The sequence below is a fragment of the Mytilus galloprovincialis genome, chromosome 2 (assembly GCF_965363235.1).
Source record: "Mytilus galloprovincialis chromosome 2, xbMytGall1.hap1.1, whole genome shotgun sequence".
NCBI classification, from domain to species: Eukaryota; Metazoa; Mollusca; class Bivalvia; order Mytilida; family Mytilidae; genus Mytilus; species Mytilus galloprovincialis.
In genome coordinates this window covers 78,103,129-78,126,243 of record NC_134839.1, presented here as the reverse complement: position 1 = coordinate 78,126,243, position 23,115 = coordinate 78,103,129, and the positions used below count along the sequence as shown (strand labels likewise).

Sequence of the window (23,115 nt, the reverse complement as noted above, 5' to 3'; positions counted from 1 at the left end):
TATATATGTCTTTTAAAAAGGTTGATATTTTGAAACAGATGTGTGAACTTTCTTGAAGTTGAGAGAGCTTGATTTATTTATAAGTTGTATCGGTCTTTAAAACGCATGTTTAATGTTTGTTTGTTTTACTCTCTTATTGTTGCCAATTCGATGGAATTGCATGTGCGACTGTCATACAAGTGAGAGGTTTAGCTAGGTAAAAAACCAGGGTTAAGCCACCATTTTCTACATCAGGAAATGTTTGTACCAAGTCAGAAATATGTTGTCCATTCGTTTGGTGTGTTCGAGCTTTTGAAGTTTTCCATTGAGTTTGTTATTTTTGTTATTTAACATTTTTATTTCCAAATTTCGGATTTCGTTTACAATTTGATTCTTATATCCAAGAGTATGTAAATTTTACTGGGAGACGGTGGTTGTTTAAAGGAATAAAAGACAAAATCAATGACTCAAACACTAAAGGACTTTTGATTATAGCTGACCCTGGGTATGGGAAAACAGCAGCAATGGTGGAAATTATTTCAAAAAGACAAAACTTCACAGGGTATGATATACTGCACCATTTATGCAGAGCTGATACAATTACATTTAGAGACGTAAGTGCCTTTGTATTGAACATAGTACACCAACTTAAACATATGTATCCAGCATATAAAATAAACAAAGACGTTAGTAAGTATTTGCAAAAAAGTAATGTGAAAAATGTAACAAGTATGTGTACATTTGACCCAATATACTGTTCTCATTTGTTACTTATAGATCCATTGTTTCGCATACAACCGCATCCAAAAAGGAAACTACTCATCTTAGTTGATGCACTAGACAAATGCACGATAGAAAATAAACAATCAGTATTACCAGTCTTGAAGCAAATTTATTCTTTATTTCCTGAATGGGTGAAGTTTCTCTTCACCACGCGCAATGACTCTGAAATAGCTAGCAGCTTTGGGAATTTGAAAAAATGGCATCTATCAAAAAATTCAGAAGAACACAAAAAAGATGTCGTTCGCCATATTCAGAAACTTTTTTCAGTACAGTATTACATAGCTGAACGTTTAGCTATTGAAACCGAGTATGACTTTGTCTTGCTGCAGCTTGCAAGGAGTCTGTTAACGATCAAACCGAAAGAAAGTAATCTTAACATCAATAATTTACCTGGTTCTTTTCAAACTGCCTTTGAATTGTAAATGGACTTCTTATACAATAACTGTTATTCAAAACAGTTTAAAAATTCAAGGATTATTTTCGAAATAATAGCTGCAAGCAATGAACCATTAGAACAACAGAAGATATTTCATATTGCTCAAGTAGCTGATGCTTCTTTGAATGATGAATACCTTTTTGATGAGCTTATTCATAAAATGTCTCCACATGTTATATATATTTCGGCCAGCTCGCAAATAACCTTTAAAACGTTTTTATTTCAAGAATGGCTTACTTCTAAAGAACGAAAAGGTCGTCCATATTATGTGAACATAGAGAATGGACATAAAGCGATTGCTGGAAATTTACTGGATGAAATTTTAGACAACCATGAACCAGACGTGTCTATAGAGTTCATTACCGACCTTCTATTTCACATCAATGAGGCAAATGCTAAAGATCTAACCAACAAGATAAAATTAATACCTCCATACATTGTTGACCGAAAAACATGTTTTGATCAAATGAATCGTACAACTTGCCTTTCGTCACTTGAAGTTAATGCAAAATGTATTAACTCATACACAATAATGAAGTTATTATTATCCATATCTAAAAGTGAAAATTTAACATTAGCAGCTATAAATGCAGTTATTGCAAATAATACCGAAAATGTTAGAGCTATAAATGAACATGGAATGATTGACTATTCAAGTCAACTTGAAATGTTTGATATGGAAGATCTTATATTTGACCAACAGACTGACAGATATATAGAAAAAGATGCATTAACGGTTCTCCATTTTGCAATATCACATGGAAATATTGATGTTGTTAAAAATATGATTAAGAATAATGGTTCATCATTAAACTATAGGACAAGAAGTGGAGTTAGTGCATTACAGTTAGCAATTACAAAGAAAAACGTTGCAATATTTAAATTATGCGCAAAACATTTGAAAATTGAGAATGAACAAAATCTTTTAATTTTTTCATGCCTTTTCCGAGCGTATGAAATTTTAGTGTATCTTTTTGAAAATGGAATCAAAGACCATTGCGTGCAATGTTCCAAAAAGAATGTCGTTTGGAAACCAGATAATAAGATATATTTTGAAAAATATAACACATCTGTCTCTGTGGACGAAGCAAGAATATCGGTTGATCGAGAACCGTACAATTTTATAACATACGAGTTCATTAATTTGATTATTGAACTAATATGCGAAAGTGCTCTGCACTTTGCAGTTAGAACAAGAGACGTCCTTGCAGCTAATATTATTTTAGACTATAATACCGCCACGCTTGAATGTACTGATTTTCAAGGGTTAACGGCTATTGCTAGGACTGTTGTTTTTAATCAGCCCATATTTCTTAGAAAATTACTCCTGAGCGGTGCAAAAACAAGCTTTAGCTGTAAACCTACTGATGTCAAGAGAAGAATTAAAACAATGCATGATCTAAACATATATTATATTTTTTATATGGATCATTTTCAATTTCAATTTAAAAGCGACGTATATTGTCCAAACGGTTCGTCCCTTGGACATCTTTTGACAATCAACCCAAGCTGTACGATATTGTCCAGTTGGATGGTTACAGAAAATCTGACTAACATTTTAACCAAACAAAACGACGATAAACGAACACCTTTATATACTTTACTCTGCACAGACCAATTTGGAACGAAACAAACACAAATAAAATCAGACTTTATCCTGGCTAAGCTGAGAATGTTAATCTTTATGATAGGATTACAGGACAGAAGAATAAATCGTGAGAAGCTAATTAAAAACACTGTTTGTGGTTTCAAGGTTCAATATACGTTGTATATTGACACTTCGTTTAAAATTTCGCCTATTTGCTCTGACTCGTATAAAACTTTTCCAAAGATAGAAGAAATTTACATCCAGCATAAATCGACTTTGTACAATAAAAACAATGTATCAATGTTGCTGCCTTTGACAAGATCGTCTGTTTTAATGATACACAACAAATCACCTGGCAGAAATTCCCAATACTTGTTTTCAATCCATGTATCACTGTAGCTTACAAAATATTAAGCGATGAATACTCATGTTAAAATTTCGTGTTTCCAATTGCGACTCTCTTGACTGTTCGTTACACATGACGAGAACTGAGATTTGCAAAACTGATGGAAAATAATGATTTTTTGTGTGTGTAGCTACAGTTTTTGTTTCTTGATAGTTTAGAATATCATTTTGTCTGTAACAATCAACATGCTTTTAAATAAAGATGTAATGCAGCATTTCTTATTAAGATTTACGAAAACATTATTTTCAAATAACATGACGTCGTGTTTGGACTTCTTTTTCAACTTTCATATATCATTCCTTAATTATTGTTACTCGAACGTCAAAGATCCAGACATCAAAGAAACTTCCTCATGAATGTCAATCTGTTAATTTTGATTATGACCCATTCACGTGGAGCTAGAAAATGTTCATACACTCATTAAAGTTATCATCGAAGAATCAGGAAAAGAAACATCAAAGGTGTTAACAGAAGGAATTAAATATGGAAGTTTTTACGGTCAGTCTATAATTATCGTAAGGCAATCTCTCTCGTTTTTGGATGCAAGTGAAATATTAATCTGCAGATATAAACAAGGAATTCAAATCAGATTCTTTCAACAGCATTGGCCATGTTGATGTTATGTCTACTTCCCTGTAACGACAGTTTGTTGACATTTAGAATGGAAATCTCCCCTCTTTACTTATCCATAACTACGACTACCAATAATCACATTATGTAATTACAGACAGTAATGAAGTTAACCGTCCCGGTTTTTAAATTAATCGCACTTTGACTATTCAAGAATTCATTTAAGGTCTAGAATAAAGAAAGAAATATGTTCAAAGTATACACAGAATGACGAAGTGAGCTGGATGCTAAGGAAAAAGATGTCGTTTACAAAAGGAATTATAATGACTCTATATTCTATGATTACGAAACAATATTCTGATATGGCGGCAACTCTACTTAAAATATATCAAGTGAAGGTAGATTGGAGTAAGCGAGCTCGTTATTCATTTTCTATTGTAATATAACAATATTTTAAAATTATGCCATATGTGCGATCACACTACTGGATTTTGTTCGTAACAGTTGAAAGAGCAACCAAATTCACAAGTTGATCATAATTTACGGAGTGATGATGGTAGCGATAAGTACGACCAACACAAAGTCTTATCAAGACAATAGGAGGAATGAAATTATTTCAGTATAAAAAAGGGTGTTAAAAACGCAATTGTATTTTTTTACATGTTTGCACAATGAGCCGTCGATGGGTTGTTAATAGATATATCAATATTTTTATTAAACATGCTCTGAGTGAATATTAAATAATTTATTTAAATTAAGGAAGTCCATCAAAACTAACAAAATAAAATGTTATTAACCAATGAGACAATTGGAATATTAATGTCATATAACTCACTTGGTACAGACATTTTCCGAAAAAGATGGTGGGTTAGACCCTGTATATAATAATCACATATTGAGGCATAAGTTTGACTTTTAAAATTGTAATTTACTGTTCAAATCGTTTGTGTTATATTGAAAATTTCTCCCATCTTAATTTGATAGTTTTCATTGGTATGTAAAACCCCTTATCTATTTTGAGTTAGTGGGGGGTCAAAAGTCAAGTTAACACAGTCAATGATAGACTAAAATTTGGGCAAACAGTTTCTGGATGTTTTCTTTTTACCCATTTGTTGCTGAACTTAGTTCGATGATGCCCTAAAAAAAAGAAGACACATTTTGATCCATGTCAAAAGTTAAGTTAACATCAGTTATAAATGGATTAGAGTGTTCGCATAATTTTTGTTTTCGGATAAGATCCATTGAAACTCTATTCCAATTTGGTTGAAATGTTCCACGAGATGGGGAAGTTCCTTGTTTATTTTTTTCGGATAAATGGGTCAAAGGTCAAGGTCACACCAGTTATTGATAGACACAATTGTTTGCAAATATTTGTATATGCGTTAAGTCAAAATAGGCATCATACGTATTTATCAATACCAATGATCAGAACGGCTACTTACTGCACTGTTCTCAAGTGTAGTATTCACCTAGTTGCCATTACTTTTATCTTGATATGATTTTAAAAAGGCGGAATATTTAACATGAAAATTCATACTCAGAGTAGAAAATAAAATAAGAACGCCATGGCATTAAATGAAAACAGACAAAAAGACAAATAGTACAAACTTGAAGACAACAAAGAAAACTAAAGACTTAATTATCAATACAAAAAAGAAAAGTTAAAGGCTTAAATATAAGATAAAAGAGTTTTAGATTGTATGTGCTCTTAACAATATTTTTGGAATGTTTTAGTATCCGCATCTGATTAGTATTCACATTAACGTTGAAGCCCGGATTGAATTCTAGATAAAATTTTAGAAAAACATTTCTTGGAGCACTTGGAACGGTGTTTGTACAAACTCATTTGATATCTAGTTATGCAGTTGTACAGCCCTGTGATTGTCGATTCCTCCTTGACAAGTGTCGTCGGAGTATATGATAAGTCTGCATGTGAATTATCAATAACTGGTTCATTTATCAAGTAGTTTTTGTAATTTTATTTACACAAGATGTTGTCATGTGCTCTATCTGCTGGAACAAAAACATATTTGTTAAATGCTACAATTTATCTTAACCTTCTGCATATGAATATGTAATTGTCCTAAACGCAATTGGACAAGTTGATCTAATACATTTACGGCTGTATTATTGAGGTCAATTCAATTTTGATGGTTGCAATTTATTTTTATGTATTTGGCTCTTGAAACATTTTATCATAGCTCAGCGTTCTCGAAGAAAGTTATTCAGCAAACTTTGGACTTATCTCTCCAAATTGGTTTATATGTCGTTACTAAATCATCCTAATATTGAGGCAAATCAGTAGTAATAAGTGTAATATTTAGGATTACAAAATGTAGTCGGTTCTATTATATCCTTGTTTGCTTGAAAGTCAATGACCATGTGATAAAAATAAGATTTTGAATACTAATGCTTTATTGCACAAGCCAATCATTTTAAAATGAAAATATTAAACATTTAACAATAATAACATCAGCAACAACAACAAGTTAATACATTTTTATCACAGACTGTTATACAATATCACATCATTGGTTAAAAAAAATATAGGTACTTACATTTAATATAAAATGGACGGGTATATATATATAAAGGAACATATGTCTTTACTGTGCTTCTTGGTTCACATTCAAACAGTCTTTGTTAGTGACCAAGTATTATCAATTCACTCTGTTACAATCGAAATCGGTTGGATTTAGGTCATGTCATTGTATTGGACCAGTATGGAAATGCAATTGCAGTAACAATCACTCATTAGTATAACAATATACTATTTCAATTTCGTTTTTACCAATGAAAACTGTATACCATAAATAATAAAAAACATATAGATAATTGTGTCTGTAATGCATTCTGGCCATCAACATTTAAACGTATTTTGACAATTTATTCCCACTCTTCCAATCTGCAAGTTACAAACTCTTATATCTTTTTTTTTATCTTACAATTGGTCCAGAACAAGCGAGTTTAATGTAGTCCTTAGCTTTTTAACGACTTAAAAATGGAACTAAAAAACTTAACGCAAAACAATCGACAAATTTTCATTGGTATATTACAAGTTTTAAAAAATCACAAAATATCACTAACATTAATAACTATATTATACAGACTAACAGTAAAAATACATATACAACATTTAAAAAAATAAAGCTACGTTTGCTTCAGTATTTGCTTGGAAAGGATACAGCATTTGGGAGGTGCAACCCGAAAATAAAAGTACATTATTAAAAAAAATCAATAGAGCAAAACTTATAAAACACACGTGGTGTGAGAACTGTGCTTTCTTTAAATATTGGATGTTATATTCTGTCCTTTGAAACTTATATTCAGTATGTCGACAAAGACAAACATTTACTAACCAACATGAATATATCAAGTACCTTGGACAAATACCTTCAGTTTAATATTACATTACAATCAATGAACAACTTATTGTAAATAATTACCAAACGATCGAAGGTCAAGAACTTATTACAAATTCAATAAAGGAAATTTATAAATATCATAATTTTACAATTTCAACACAATAGTAGCAAATATCCTCAGCTGTGCATTTTAGAATATATGTTTGATATATGTGTTGAGTAAATTTGTAGCATTTATTTTTAGAATATCAACTTATTGTCAATAACTAAAACATAATTTAAAATTAACTGCATATCTCGGTTAATGCAAGGGAGACAAATGAAAACAACAAGATTCAATGTTATTTGAAGATCACATTTTGGATTAATCAAATTATGGTATTGATGTACTTGGTATATTTTTCGGAAATCTTTTCGTTATAGTTTTTTTATCTCTACGATAGAACTACTCTCAAAATACGTTTTGTTTGATATACGTAACAGCGTGGACAAGACAATTTCTCTGCAAAGAAACAAAATCTCAAAACAAAAATATGAGCCTATATTATTTATAATTATTTTCCCTACGAACAAGAAATACGTTTCAATTAAGTAAACTGAAATGAAATTTTACAACCACATGTTATGGCTAAAGCAGTAATGACAGTCTCCGACCATTATAACCTTTGTACATTAAAATTGCACAAGTCCTTCGTTTCACTATGAATTTGGTCGAAAGAATCCATTTAGATTTTGTGTTGCTTACTTTTGCGTATGACAGTAATTTGTGTCGTGTTTAGCATCAGATACAATATATGCCGTCATTCCTATTCATAAAATATATGCCCTGCTAACATGTCAAGGTTTTAACATTCTAAGTAATTATTTAAACTAACTATGTAAAAATTTGTCCATTTTTTTCTGGTAGTTATCTCCTAAATATTCTTTGATAACTTTTTCATCTACTTTAGGCTTCGAAGAATCCTTTGATTTGCCCATGATAGAGTTAAGGTTATAATCTGCTAACTGATCTAACTGCTCTATTATTCCTTTCATTTCGTCGTCATTTTTTCCTTGTTTTGAACTACGAGAAGGTTTATTGTTCGATGGATATTTTGTGTCAGATGGCGCTGATCGTCTAGACGGAGAATTTAATTCTTTTGCCAAAGACGATGGCAGTCGTTGGTCATTCGATTTATGTGAAGACGATTGTGGATTGCCCGATCGTGCTTTCTCGCTAGTCTCTGCACGTGCAGCTTCTCTTGGTCTCGCTGCGGCTGCAACCGCTCTAATTGGTGATGGGCTTCTGCGTCGTCGATCTGGAGATGGCGACCTGCTTGTTGACTGCTTCCTGTTCAATTCTTTCTTCTTAAGAGGTTTCTTTCCTTTATCTCTCGAATGCGTTCGATCTGGACTAGAATTATTTCGGTGTCTACTACTTTTACTATTTATATCGAAGCTAAGAGATCGGCTTCTAGATCTGGATGGACTTCTCCTTTCATGAGATCTTCTACGAGACGATGATCGTTTTCTAGGACTCGAACTTCTTCTCTTTCTACCTCTTGAAGGTGAACGGGAACGACCTTTATGAACAACTATTTTCCTCCTTCCTCTTGACGATGACCTTGATCGTGATCTCCTTCGTCCCCTAGATGATGACCTTGATCGTGATTTGCGACGTCTTGATGCGTGTACTATTTTGACATCAACAGAACTACTTCGACTACGTGTTCTTCGTCGTCGAGAAGTTGAACGACTTTTACTTCGACTTCTTGAGTGGCGTCTGCTATGTCTATTCCTACTATTAGATCTATTGACAATAACAATATGACGCTTATCTCTTGAACTTGTGCGCGACCGTGATTTACGCCGTCGTCTTGAAGACGAACTTCTGGATCTGCGACGATTTCTTGAACTTGATCTAGATCGCGTGTTAATTACGTTAACATTGATTTCAGGTGATCGGGATCGAGATCGTCTTCGCTCGCGTGATCGTGATCTAGATCTCTCATGAGATCTTTGTCTAGATGTATGATTATGTATAATAATATTTTTAGGCGATCTAGACCTCGAACGTTTCATTGAACTTCGTTCTTGAGACCTTGGCCTTGAGTTGTGTGTTCCTATTACCATGACCCCAACGCCGATATCCGGATCAAACTGTCGATCATCTCTTGGGCGTGTGACATTATCACGAGACGGATCATCCTCGACAGAATAACTACCAGAAGAACCTCCATTTCCCTTTATCGGAGGTAGAACTTGTCGTTGTTTTACCTGACTGCTGGACCTTCCAGGTGAATCTTGATTTGGATTATTCTTCCTCTCTAATCTTGGAGTATCAGGATTTTGTTTTATGGGAGGCAGTGGAGGAGTTTCTGACAGTGACCGTCTTGAATCACCTCTAACAGGACGTTGCTGAAACAAAAAGATCATCTAATTTTTTTAAAGTTTTATCATGCAATTCAACCCATGAAAAAGCTGAATTATAACAATATAAATTTCAATCATGAATTGTATTCATTTACTAGTATGTAAAATGATACATTCATTAACCGTAACATTTGCTTTTTTAAGTCTTTTTTGTCAATAAGGTATGACAAAATCCTATCCATTCCTTCTCTATCTGGAGTTTCGAAACGTTTGTAATAAAATTGAAAATGGAAATGGAGAAAGTGTGAAAGAGACATCAACCCGACCACAAAGCAGAAAAGCCGAAGACCACTAATGTTTCTTCAACACAGCGAGAAAATACCACACCTGAAGTCGAACTTCACATTGTGTCTCTTTTTATCCGGTATTGTTTATCAATTGTTTACGATTTTGTTGATATTTTGTATTTTTACATATTTATATTTTGTAAAATCTCTATAAACACTTATTATCATATAAATCTGGTTCGGAATCCTTTTGTATAATCCACATAAAGGTGTATAATTTGATTTATTATACGTTGTGCAAATTTCTTACATTATTAATTAATTTCATTGGACACCCGCATTGTAAATTTTCACTTATATTTTATAAGCCTCGCCAATCATTAACAAGATATGCTTACATTAGCAACGGGTGATAATGCCTAAAATTAACACCTGCTTCGGTCGGGATTTGCCGATTCGTATTTCTCCATCATTTTCGTGGTTATTGTTATAGTAAACTATCTTAATGAATGACTTTATTTGTTACAATTGTCCTTCTAATAACATAGTGCGCATTTGACTCATATGGCAGTATTTTAACACATATACTGCACGTGGATAAAGGTTTCCGTTCATGTTTTTGATATCACGTTATTACATGGCTTTTTCATAACAAATGTATAATTTAGTCCATGGCTTTTGGGTTGCTATTGAACCACATATTGAACATTCACCTTATACTATATACAGAAAAAAATGAAAAACATTGAGGACTAAAAAAAACTGAAAGGTTTCGTCAAATACAGCTTAAGTTATGTATTCCTGGGGTAGAACATCCTTAGTACTTCGAACTGTTGAAAGTCTTAAAAACCGTCAATTGAATTTTTTTTGTAATAACATAGTTTCTTATCTCAGTGAGATAACCATTTTTATATATATCATCGTTTATTAAATGTTAGTAGTTTGTTTCTGATACAATTTAAAATCCTTGAATGAAATCGATTGTTGACAACAGTTATCAAAGGTACGCCAGACGCGCGTTTCGTCTACACAAGACTCATCAGTGACGCTCATATCAAAATATCTCAAAAGCTAAACAAATACAAAGTTGAAGATCAATGAGGATACAAAGTTCCAAAAAGTTGTGCCAAATACGGCTCAGGTAATATATGCATGGGATAAGAAAATCCTTATTTTTCCGAAAAATTCAAAGTTTAGTTAACTAGAAATTTATAAATTTGACAACATAATTGATATGCAAGTCAACACAGAAGTGCTGACTACTTGGCTGGTGATACCCTCGGGGACGAAACGTCCACCAGCAGTGGCATCGAGCCAGTGGTGTAAACAGTAATCAAAGGTACCAGGCAATTTTATATTTTTAATTCACCAGACTTATTGTTAGTTGTACTTACACGACTTCCCCTTGGTGTTTGATCCATGGCCTGTTCCTAAGAAAAGAAAGACAATTTGAAGATTTATTTGATGAAAAGCATACAAATAAACATCCTAAAAGTATAACGGACAAGAATAACTTTTCTCTTCTTGAACACTTATTGTCAAAACGAAAAATATTGAAAGATAGCAATTACTTTTTTATTGATTGAAAATGACTTATGTCATAAGTTATGGTTTATTAAATATATTTTTTTTTAAATTCATTTCTTTCTGTTTTACCTTAGGCGGAGATCGTGTAGGTTCCGGTGTTGGCGTTCTCTTTTCGTCGTCTAGTTCACCATAATCTATGTCAACACTTTCAAAAGCACTGTCATTTCTTTCCATTTCATACTGACCTTGCTGAAAAGGAAATTGTAAAGACTACATGCACTACTACATTCACTAAATATTCAAATTCTGGTTTGGTACACATTCCAAATGTCAGATATTTCACCATTTGATACGACAGTTCTATTCACCGATATTTTTCTCCTTGCAAAAATTAATAATGACATTTGATCCATTAATTTTTTAATGGAAACAACATGTGTAAGCAAATTAAAGACGCTCACCTTCAAGTTGTTTCGATAGATTACATTATACTCCAATTAGTCAAAATTCTTACAAAGAATTATTTTATTTCACACTTTCATCGGTATTCATAACATGGTCCTTTTTAAACAGTTTTTATCATTGTTAATTTTTCTTCTTTTGTCAAATAAACTACCGTCAATTCAGATAAAGATGTAATGTAAATGATTCGATGATAAGATTCAACTGTATTTATTAGCAAACAGGATTTTTGATAAAATTAAAAATACAAATTAAAATGAATTATTTTAAGCAGAAACCATTCAGTAATGAATTCCATATCAACATATTAATAATTTACTGAAGTTTGATTAAATGTCTCGAATATTGGTTATTTCAAAAATATTTTGATGTTATCATATTATTAAAAAATATATTATATTCAAAATTGGATGTCATCGAAATAAAGCTGCAAAGACATCCGAAACTACTTACTCATTCATATTAATTTGACTTAAATCTGACTAAATGATTTCATGTCTGAGATCGTGATTTGTGTCTGCAGTTTTAGAGAGGGCATAGCGTAGTATGCCTCAATTTTTTTGCAAGGAGATCGTAAGAATATTATTTATAATTTGTATCAGTATATCAGAAGACCGTGTATATTTGATATTAGGTTAGAAGGGAGACGGGGCTTATTCCATGCATACACGGTTAGTAGTGGAGTTACGTCCCTTATATTCCATATTAGGTAGTAGGGAACGGGGCTTATTTAATACACGGTAAGTAGTGGTGTTACGTCCCTTAATAAAAAAAACTGAGAAAAAATTTAAAGGTTTCAACAGACGAAGAAATTGATGATTAAGATTGAAATAAATTCATTAAACACATTTAAACCTAAGTTGTTATCGTTGGCTATTGTTCTTGTAGGAACAATGAAATTAGTTTCTTAATTCTTACAGTATTGAAGAATGGCTTGCTCATTTTGATAGATCACAAGTCTAAATTTTTCACGTTAAGATAGTCGGTAAGATAAATTCGTTACATAGTGTGCTAGTGACGTAATACGGTATATATGGGGTCAGAAAATTCCATATGGGGATTCGAGCTTCGCTCATACCCCATATGGAAATTACTGACCTCATATATACCGTATTAGGTCACTAGCACACTATGTAACTAATAATATTTTGGTATAAGAGAGATAGCATTCGCAGTAGCACCGCCTTGTGTATATTTTATTTATTTTTTATTGTTCGTTTTTACTTGTTGTTTTGTTTTTAAAGCTTTACGTTTGACGCACAATTCATTATTCTTTTGGACTGTATCTATGTGCTGTCGTGAATAAATTTTTAGGTGTTCGTTGTTATTATGTGGTTTACATGTTGAAATATACTATTATACTAATATATTATTTTTTAATGTATTATATGTCCTGAATGTTCTAATTTTATTTTGTATTAGGGTCACATATTATTGTCATTTTAACGATGTTTAAACATTGCCATATAAGTGGGAGGTTCAACTAACAATTGTTTTCAAATGTCCTACACCAAGTCAGGAATATGGCATTTGTTATTTAATAGTCCGTTTCTATGAATGTTTGCGTTTGGTTTTGTAGAAGTTCAATGTTCCGTTCTGTTTCCTTATATAGTTTATGCGCTTCCCTTAGTTTGTTTTTCGAGCCGGATTTGTTCCAATTAAATCGATGTATGACTATTGAACAGCGGTATACTACTATTGTCTTTATTTACAACAATTTATAGCATTTCAGAATAAATTATTATACTGTTGTGCCTAAAATTTGCTGAGAACTACAATTTTGGAGAAAAAAAGGAAATTTGTATTTTATAAGATTATAATAGAACCATCTGAACCAAAAAAGTATTTTATGGATGAAACCTCAGTTTTGTTTTCAAGATACCATCTAACATATAAGCCTTTATATTATAGTGTATTTAAAGTCCATCTTTTCTGTAATGTAAACCTCGGAAAAGTTATGAATGTTGTAAAACTCAGTGAACAACTATTAAATTGAGAGCAATCAGAATTGTTTGAACCTCTATGTTTGAAATTGACTCACTGTGTTCCCATTATTAGGCTGTTGCACAACCTTGGGACTCTGAATTTCAATTTAATGAGTAGATATAGGAATAAATAATTGTATGGTATTTATCAATTAATGACGTCATCTTATCAATCGTTATGCTATAGATTATCTAAACTGCTTTTGATATGTAGCTTATTCAACCAAACTTCTTATAAACATGATCTCTGTTTCTTTTATCTATACAGATATTTTAACGTTTTATTGGAACAAACGTAGTAAAAAAACAATCTTTCCGTCTTACTTCTTACTCAAACCTTTTTAATTAACCCAACAATAGATTTAACTTCAACTGTAACCTTACCAGTTTTCACGTTCCGTTAGGGCGGCCATCTTGAAGGATTTAGAATAATCATTACTCAAAACATGCATTTGAGAAAGGTAATAATTTATTTAAAATTGTTACAGTGGGATAACGGAAACTCAGATTGATTTCTTACTTTATAAATGGATGCTGTAAAATGTAAATACAGAATATTTTAATTGATTCGATGGCATTCAATTTACAGTAGAGTGTTTGATTTATTAGTATTTTATTAAAATGTTACTTCGTTTGCAATAAAAATGATCTAATTCCCAACCTTCCAATTTAAACCTTAGTAAATTTAAATGTACTGTCCTAAACAACCTTATATTTGCTTCTAAGGTTTCATCATTAACAATAATCACTTATGATAAAATTGCATTTTCAATATTAAGTATAAGACGCGTTGTTTTTAATGTTTATATCGACTTCATGATACTACATGTACCCGTTACACTTTAGCCGAAGTAATCACAGAGTAGTTAGTTTAAAACAACCATACATTTCTGTATTGGTGATAACTTGTTAGAAATTTGACAATGCAGAAAATGATCAACATTCTCTGAAACTGTCTCATTTGACTAGCGGTCAGTAACTTATATTATTATTATTTAGTTGCTTTATTTCCATTGTTTTAAAGCTAGTTGATTTAATGCCTCGTACCAACCTTCTGAATTAAGCCAGTTGCTACTGATGTGTACAGTGTGTTCTTATTTTGTGCTGTAACACCTCTGTTCTTGGTTATGGGGAGGGTTGGGCACTCACAAACTTGTTTAACCCTAACATAGGAGCCTGCAGTTTAGTGTAATTGTTTTCGTACATTGTTTTGGTATAAATTATGCTGTTAGTTTTTCTCAATTTAATAAATTCAGATTTTTTACGCGGAGCCTTTCATTAGCGACTATACGGTATTTTCATATTGTTGAAAGAAATACGGTTGCCGATAATTGATTACATTCACTTCATTTGAACTCTGTCTCATCGGAAATCCTAACATATCCCCTTCTTTTAACATTATTGGGGTTATGTTTCAATGATCCTGCACGAAAGATGAAGAATGCTAAGGAATAAAACCGGATATCGAATGATCCTTACAGGGTTTTGTAGATTTAAAAAAAATAAAAATAATGGAACAATTAATGCAGAGTTAGATAAACCCTACTAACTAGTATGTAACCCACTTTTCATTAAAATCGTTGGCCGTATCAAAGGAGTGTCGACAGGGACAGGTGATAACTGTTCCAAAAACAGTTCAGATATATTTCCTAAAGTTTTATGACTCCAATCATGCAACCATAATTAGTCAATACAAATGATACACATGTATGATCTCCAATCACTCACATATATAACATTTATATGGACAAAATCCTCTGAAATAGTGAGTATAAAACTGAGTCTGCTGTATATTATATATTAAAAGCTACTGAAGATAGTAAAAATATGCTACAGGTTAAAAGAAAATTAACAAAAACCGAACATTGAGGTTAATTCTAAAACAGAGAGTCCTATATCAAATGGCAAAATTAAAAGCTCAAACACATCTAACGAATGAAAAACAACTGATGTTGGTACACCATCTACTAGACAACACCTATGTTTGTATACATGCCACTAGCGATTGTAATTATATATAACAAGCTCCGAACGATTGAAGATCATCTAGAACACCATCCCGACGGTTGTTCACTATCTAATACTACATTCAGAAAAAAAAAAAATCGGTAAATTTATTTATTATAGGGATGATGACATAATTGTTTGGTATAAAGTTTGAGCAATGCATCAACATTTTAAAAGTAAAAATACATGAATTCCTCATTCCATATTTAACAAAGAAATTAAAGTTATTATGTAAACCACGTTAGGTACAAAGTCTGAGCAATGTATCAGCATTTTAAAAGCTAACAATACATGAGTTTGCCATTCCATATTTAACAAAGAAATTATAGTTATATATACCACGTTCGTCAACGATTTCCATACCACTTGTACATATGGCAACGAGCACATGGAACTTTTGTTTATACAATCAATACAGATAAACAGTAGATGGTAATTGTTATTGATATTTCTTTGTTATACAGACGTTTGACATCAAAAGAATAAAACCTTGTCATTAATGCCAGGATTAAAACTTAGAATTTCATACCTGGTATAATGATTAAGTGGAAACGATGATTTGTGAAAAAAATATACTGAACAGAAATCGAAACACATGACTTTAATTCTTAAACTAGATAGTTGATATTTCATCTACCAGGACAGCATTAAATAATGATATGATTTTTCTGCACACACATTTTTGTTTCGAATTCGAGATTACATTCATTAGCTTACAGATTCTACTACTCAAATATGCAGACGCAAACATACAGGCCATATCACATTGCGTGAAAGGTCAAGTGTAAATACATGCGAACTAGACCAACTTATTAATAGTTGAACAAATTAACGACCCCCATTAACTGTAAAAGGCTTAGGTTAAGGTTATATATTTTTCTCTCTCAAATTCTTTTCAATTTGATTGTATATCTAAAAAGATATAGGAAGATGTGGTGTGAGTGCCAATGAGACAACTCTCCATCCAAATAACAATTTAAAAAAGGTAAACCATTATAGGTCAATGTACGGCCTTCAACACGAAGCCTTAGCTCACACCGAACAACAAGCTATAAAGGACCCCAAAATTACTAGTGTAAAACCATTCAAACGGGAAAACCAACGGTCTAATCTATATAAAATAAAAGCCTATATGGTTTGATATGTAAAAGTGTATTTATAGTTTATCGTTGATCATCTCAACGAGATTGATTTTCTCGCTTGAGCCGATACGGCGAAAGCGAGAAGAACAACCAAGTTGAGATGACCATTGATAATCTGTTTATCGCTGTTTTACTTATGACGACGTTGTCAATTTCAGAAATCATAAAAAAATTAATCGAAACGAAAACAAATCCGGGTCATAAACCAAAAACCGAGAGAAAAACAGCAACGCATTATAATAAACTCATTCGCAAGTGACCTGTTCCGTTACGAATGACTAAAAAAACCTGTTAACGGAACTACTCAAGGAAGAATCAGAATAAACCCCATGGTAATGGGAATTCTCGATGGATGAAAATTTAAAAGGTTTACATTCCTGCACTATAAAAAATCAGTAGAATGTCTTTACGTCAATTTATAACTTTTCCGAAGTAGAATCAGTTGACCCCCCCTTTTCACCTCCACCCCGGCCTTGCTTACTGAAATTTTCAAGAAATAACTTCTAAAAATGCTTCTAATAGGAAAGATTAACATGAAACCATGATTTCTGAAAAATACACATGTGTATCTTGGGTTTATTCTGCACCAAAGTATAAGCTGATAGGTTCAAGAACTATACGACAGAGAAATATCGATACATTAATTTGAAAAATTAGGCATCATTCTTATTGAAAGACGCTTACTGAGTTTTATAATCTAGTCAAGTATTTATATAACTAATTCAGACTTTTCAAGAAGATTATTTCATAAGAACGGAATATATGAAATATACCAAGAACCCTTACTTGATTTGTTAGTATGTATTAGTGATTTATATACGTAAACATATAATACAACATGAACTAACTGTCTTAGTTACAAATATTGAATTTATTTATGAGCAAAAGTTTACTGTATATTGATACTTTCCTCCAACTAAATAATCTATTTGATTCTTAAAAACATTCTATACACAATACTTACGAAAAAAAGAAAGATTTTTTTTAATATTCCTCATTTTCTTTTAAAAGTTAATAAAAAGCTTCTTTATCGTTTGATTTTTTAACCCCACAAAGAAGGAGTTCCACGGTAAACATTTATAACAACAACTTAGCAAAACCCGCTGAACAGGAAATAAACGTACAGACATAACTTTGTGATCCTTAACACTGGTCATTAAAGAGGGTCTAAAACACACAGAACAAGAAATTCTTATCTAATAGTTCAAAATAATTGTTAAAAAATGCAAAAAATCCGATGCAATTTGTTCCACAAATTACAGAGATAATGGCTTGTAAAGGTCAACTTATTGATGTTTGTAAGGCAAACAACATATAAGTGTTATAATTTTATTTTATAGTTACTGAAGTTTATACGGATCTTTTCTGAGTTTAACCCTGGAAGTAAATATTAGAGTCAATATAATACTAAAATGGTTTTACCCAACCATAAACGATGATGCATACCAATATGAGAACAAGTCTTTTAAAGGGGCGTTATTTTTGCCCATATGAAACTTTTTTAATAATCTTATTGATGAAAGTCACATACATGTTGTCAAAAAGAAGATTAAAAAGCTCAAATCATTTTATCACGATTCTAGAATGAACATCAATATGTGAATACGGAGATGTGGTTATCGTATGATTTTCAAATAGACACGTCACCAGAAGATCCAATAACGTGGATGTAGACCAATAACAGGACACCATTTTTAATACCGTATAGTCAACAATAAAAAAACTGAAAAGACTGAAAAAAATCAAACAAGAAAACCCACGACCAGACATTTATCACATCAATTAACGAAAAACAAATATTACAGATATGAACCAAGTTGAATGAACACTACTAAACGGCGGGCTCCTGACTAGCATATTAAACAGAAGGCTCTATATAATTCGTTGCAAAAAAAATTGTAACCATATTATTTCATTACTTTAGAAACGGTCTGTTTGATATACATACACTGGGACGTTGGAAATTAGATTGTTTTAAACGCTGCATTATAACTTCTAAATTGGATATTAAATCCGTGCTGGAAAAGATAAAATTACAAAGATACAATACAGAAAGACGTTTTTTACAATCGGTTATAACTTTGTAACTTGTCCTCAATCCTAGCCTTGTGTCTTTTCTTCTCACGTTGATCTCAATATTGTGCTTAAGGAATTTATATTAACATTAAATTTTTCTCTAGATCAACTTTAATTTTAACAAGACACAAGGCTTCATCAGGCACAACATCTTCAATTTTTGGGGTTACTCAATATGCAACTTGGGCAGGCAACATAACGTTACATATTTCGTTTTAGGCTATGATATTTTATTTTGGCCAAATATAATATCGTTTCCCCAAAAATTTTCTGAGTAGTTAGGGTGCCTACGTACCTTAACGAGGAATAGTGTCATCTTGGGATTGCTCAACAGCTCTATTTCACGTCGGTCTATGCCTACAAAGATTTACACTTATGCGGTACCACGTGGAAAATCAAGTAAGGCTATACCGCTCGGGAGCGGCCTGCTAAAGTACTCTGAGACAAGTAGACTGGTAGTCGTACACACACGTGTATGCAAATACCCCTATTTCTGTCAGAGATATGTGGCTAGCTCAGGCACAGTATTTTAGCGGCAAATTATCCTTAATTATCAGAGAACACACTATCATTTTATGTGCATACTGTGTGTTTTGTGTCAACTGCAGGTAGCATGTAATTTTTTTTTGTTCTTGATTTACAATATGACAGAAATGAGTGAATTACATGATACTAGAGAAAAAATATCCTCAAGCATTCAAACAGTGTGCCGCGCACACTGCTTGGATAGTTAAGTATAATGTTGGCGTCAGTTAGTTTACATTCATCGCTTTTTATTCACTGACGTCAAGGAAGTATTCTGTAACATAACGTGTTGCCCTTTAGCCCAAATATTTGTATAATAAAAATATTATTTTATCATGTTTTATATATTTTTTCAGTACTTCAACAATATCAGACTGGGTATCTTGAAATACTTCCTGCTGGACGTTTAAGGCTTTATATCAACAATAACTACTTTTGTAATTATGGTATATATATTGTCTGTGATCGTTTTTATAAGAGTGGTCATTAAAAGCTATCAATTATCTGCGGTCAAGGTTTATTTATATTTATTTGTATATCTCTAATCGTTGTTCACGCCTGTAATTCTCTTATCAAGTGGTCTATTAAGGTCAACGCATTAAGGTTTTATTAGTTAATTGGCTTTGGTCTGCTGTGTCGGTATTAACTTTGGATCATACGCTTGATGTGTATTTTATTATGTTTGAAACATGTTGTATAAATTTAGAAACGGTCTGTTTGATAAGATTGTGTGTAAGTAACACTGTTATTATATCTTTAAATATTGTTTTATCATTATAAATATTGATATTGTTATCAATGAATTAAAACCGAACTGAATAATATTGTCATACACATATGTACATTTATAGTGCTTCAATTTGTTGATGCATTTATGCCATTGCACAAAGAATAACAAATAAATATTCTTTATTCTTCAAATTGCTTGTTACAACTTTACTTCATTGTCCAAGCTTCAATAAAGTATCCCTGTGAAATACTTTCTGAGTATCCATAAAAATACACAGAATATGATAAAATATAAACATTATTTTTTTTTCCATCAACCAAATCAATCTTTTTAACTTTATGAAAAATACATTTTGAGATACTGTTTTGTTCTCATTCATAAACCTTCGTAGTTCCTTTATAAACATAGCATACACATCTAAAAATTTCATTTTTGTTAATGTAATTTAGCACTGTTACTTTTCTTCTATGAAAGGCTTTGCATTTGTTATTCAAGGTCTTTTAAAGCTTATTATGCGGTATTGGTTTTGCTCATGGGTGAAGGCCGAACGGTGACATATAATTGCTAAATTCGTCTACACATTTTTTTTTATATTTTTTCTTAATAAGATATAGAATTTGTTTGTGTATCTTGTTATTGTGCATTTTTCTCACACTACTCCCCATTTTCTTATACTTTATAAACATTATATGTACTTACTCCACTGCCATAGCGACCCATTTTAATTCTCTCTGCTAATGTGAGTCCATCTTTGTTCTTGCTGCGCTGATATTTGGTTTTAAGTATACGGCTTGCATTTACATAGTCCATACCATAAACTTGCATAAAATTCTTCTTCAACTTAGTTATATCCTCTTTGGCTACAAGTATAAAAAGACAACATGAAACAAAAATAACAAAACAGAAAAATCACAGCCATTAGTACAGTTTCAAAAAGATGGTCAAGAGCGGATCCAGCCATTCCACCATTCCAACCCAGAAAGAAAAGGGGTCCATCTATATGTCTCCATTCAAATGCATTGGTCGTCCAAAATAATATATTTTCTAAAAAGGTGACGAAGAAAGTCAATGTTTAACCAAAAATGCATAAAAATCAAATCATATTAAATGTTTTATTCCGTCTTCAAAAGAACCGAATTGAAGTTAACCATTTTATTCATATCTTAAAAATAATCTAAGAACAAACATATATTATACGATGTCAAAATGGAAGTTAATGTCAATGAAGTCTTTATCAATAAATTATAAGAGCATTGAGCGTTAAGTCGTAAGACATAACACATATACTGAAAAATTTATACCACAATTTGATATTTCTCAAAGGTATTGCTTTTAAAAAAAACGTTGTATTTTCGCAAAATGAATCATAAAAGAAGACAGATGTTGTTTTTTTTAATCGAATCAACGGAGACTCTAAGATTGCAATCTTTAAATGCAATGTTTGCAAAAAAAATGTAAGGATTAACATAAAAAAAAACCTTATGAAAAGTAAAATTATATGTCTATACGAAACAATGCTAAGTATTCAACACATAGAAATATCCAACGAATAGTGACAGAAACGTCGAAAAATTAGATATGCTTCATTTTTACTCCATATATTAATTAAAGCTGACTGTCCACTTTGTTTTGAATACACGCTGGATTTTAGTTTATCTAAATCCCTTTGTGAAAAGACAGTAAGGAACATCAAGGTAAACTGAACGATGTCCTTTCAGTTAATTGTTATTCTAACACGATTTATAACAATCATTGCTTAACTTGTCAACAAAAACGATACCTCGCAATGTTTTTTCAAACGTACAAAACAAATTTCATCATAAAAATACTGAACTCTGGTGAAAATTCAAAAAAAGAAAGTCCTAATCGAAAGGCGAAATCAAAAGCCCAAACACATCAATTAACCACTGCCATATTCGTGACTTGATATAGACATTTTTTATGAAGAAAATGGTGGATTGAACCTGGTTTTGTAGCTAGCTTAATCGCTCACTTGTATGACAGTTGCATCAAATTCCATTATATTGACAGCGATGCGTGAAGAAATCAAACTGACACTATAGGTAAAAATGTCAAAAATAGGCGTACAGTTGTCAACTTGATCTATCATCCTAATCACTATAAAACAAACAAACGTAACAAAGAAGCACAACAAGGCAAACATCAAAATTAACAACCTCATTTTGCTTTTTTTATCATACGATTTTATTTATATATGTTAAAATTTTATTTATATATGTGAATTCCACCTATAAAGGAGTTGAAAGATTTTAAGTACTGTGACTGAATCCTAACCCTGACAGACACATGGTTAGATGGTATAAAAGATTGGAAAACCATCAATATACATGGATTTTTCTTACGAGTTCTAACGGGTTGCACAAATATTTCGACCGATATGATTTGGGTGTTTTAAAGACCAATCAAAGAGTTATTACGAGTTATTACGGATTATTACAAATTATTACGATGTGTCAACAGCCACAAATTTACAAACATTTCAAGAGCTTTTTACGGATTGTTATGAGAAAACTATAAAATGTTATGTTTCACCAAAAATTTTATGTATATTTTACGACCAGTTTACGTGTTAGTATGAATACTTACGAATAAGTAACGAATATCCACGAGTCCTTACAATTTATCTAGATTTTATGCCTTTCTTCTAATCGTAAGAAAAAGTAAGATTTCGTAAATTATACGTATCTTACACATAAAGCACACGTTATAACTCGTAAAAATCCATCAAGGCATCGTAAACAAGACATAAACACTCGAAATAATCCTAAAACTAATCGTTAACTTACCGTAACAAATCGTAGGCAAAAGTTGTTAAAATAATTAATGGATTCTTGTCCGCAGTTTACGGATAGTTCCGTGTTATTGTGAGCTGTT

General features: G+C 31.8%; 1 protein-coding gene and 1 long non-coding RNA gene across 3 annotated transcripts in view; one reads left to right on the top strand and one right to left on the bottom strand.

The window, feature by feature from the left end:
• Positions 1-351: 351 nt before the first annotated feature.
• Positions 352-4,496, top strand: LOC143064467 (uncharacterized). The gene is made up of 2 exons (XR_012975258.1): positions 352-593; positions 1,426-4,496. It is a non-coding gene; the product is annotated as an uncharacterized LOC143064467 (long non-coding RNA).
• Positions 4,497-6,159: 1,663 nt separating this feature from the next.
• Positions 6,160-23,115, bottom strand: part of LOC143064466 (uncharacterized) — a 50,476-nt gene continuing 33,520 nt past the window's right edge. For both annotated transcript variants that reach the window (XM_076237303.1, XM_076237304.1), the window contains 4 exons: positions 20,920-21,080; positions 11,423-11,542; positions 11,161-11,196; positions 6,160-9,524 (listed from right to left, as the gene is read on the bottom strand). In XM_076237303.1, coding sequence (XP_076093418.1) covers positions 7,998-9,524; positions 11,161-11,196; positions 11,423-11,542; positions 20,920-21,080 — 1,844 coding nt within the window. In that variant the 3' untranslated portion in view covers positions 6,160-7,997. The remainder of the gene's footprint in view (positions 9,525-11,160; positions 11,197-11,422; positions 11,543-20,919; positions 21,081-23,115) is intronic.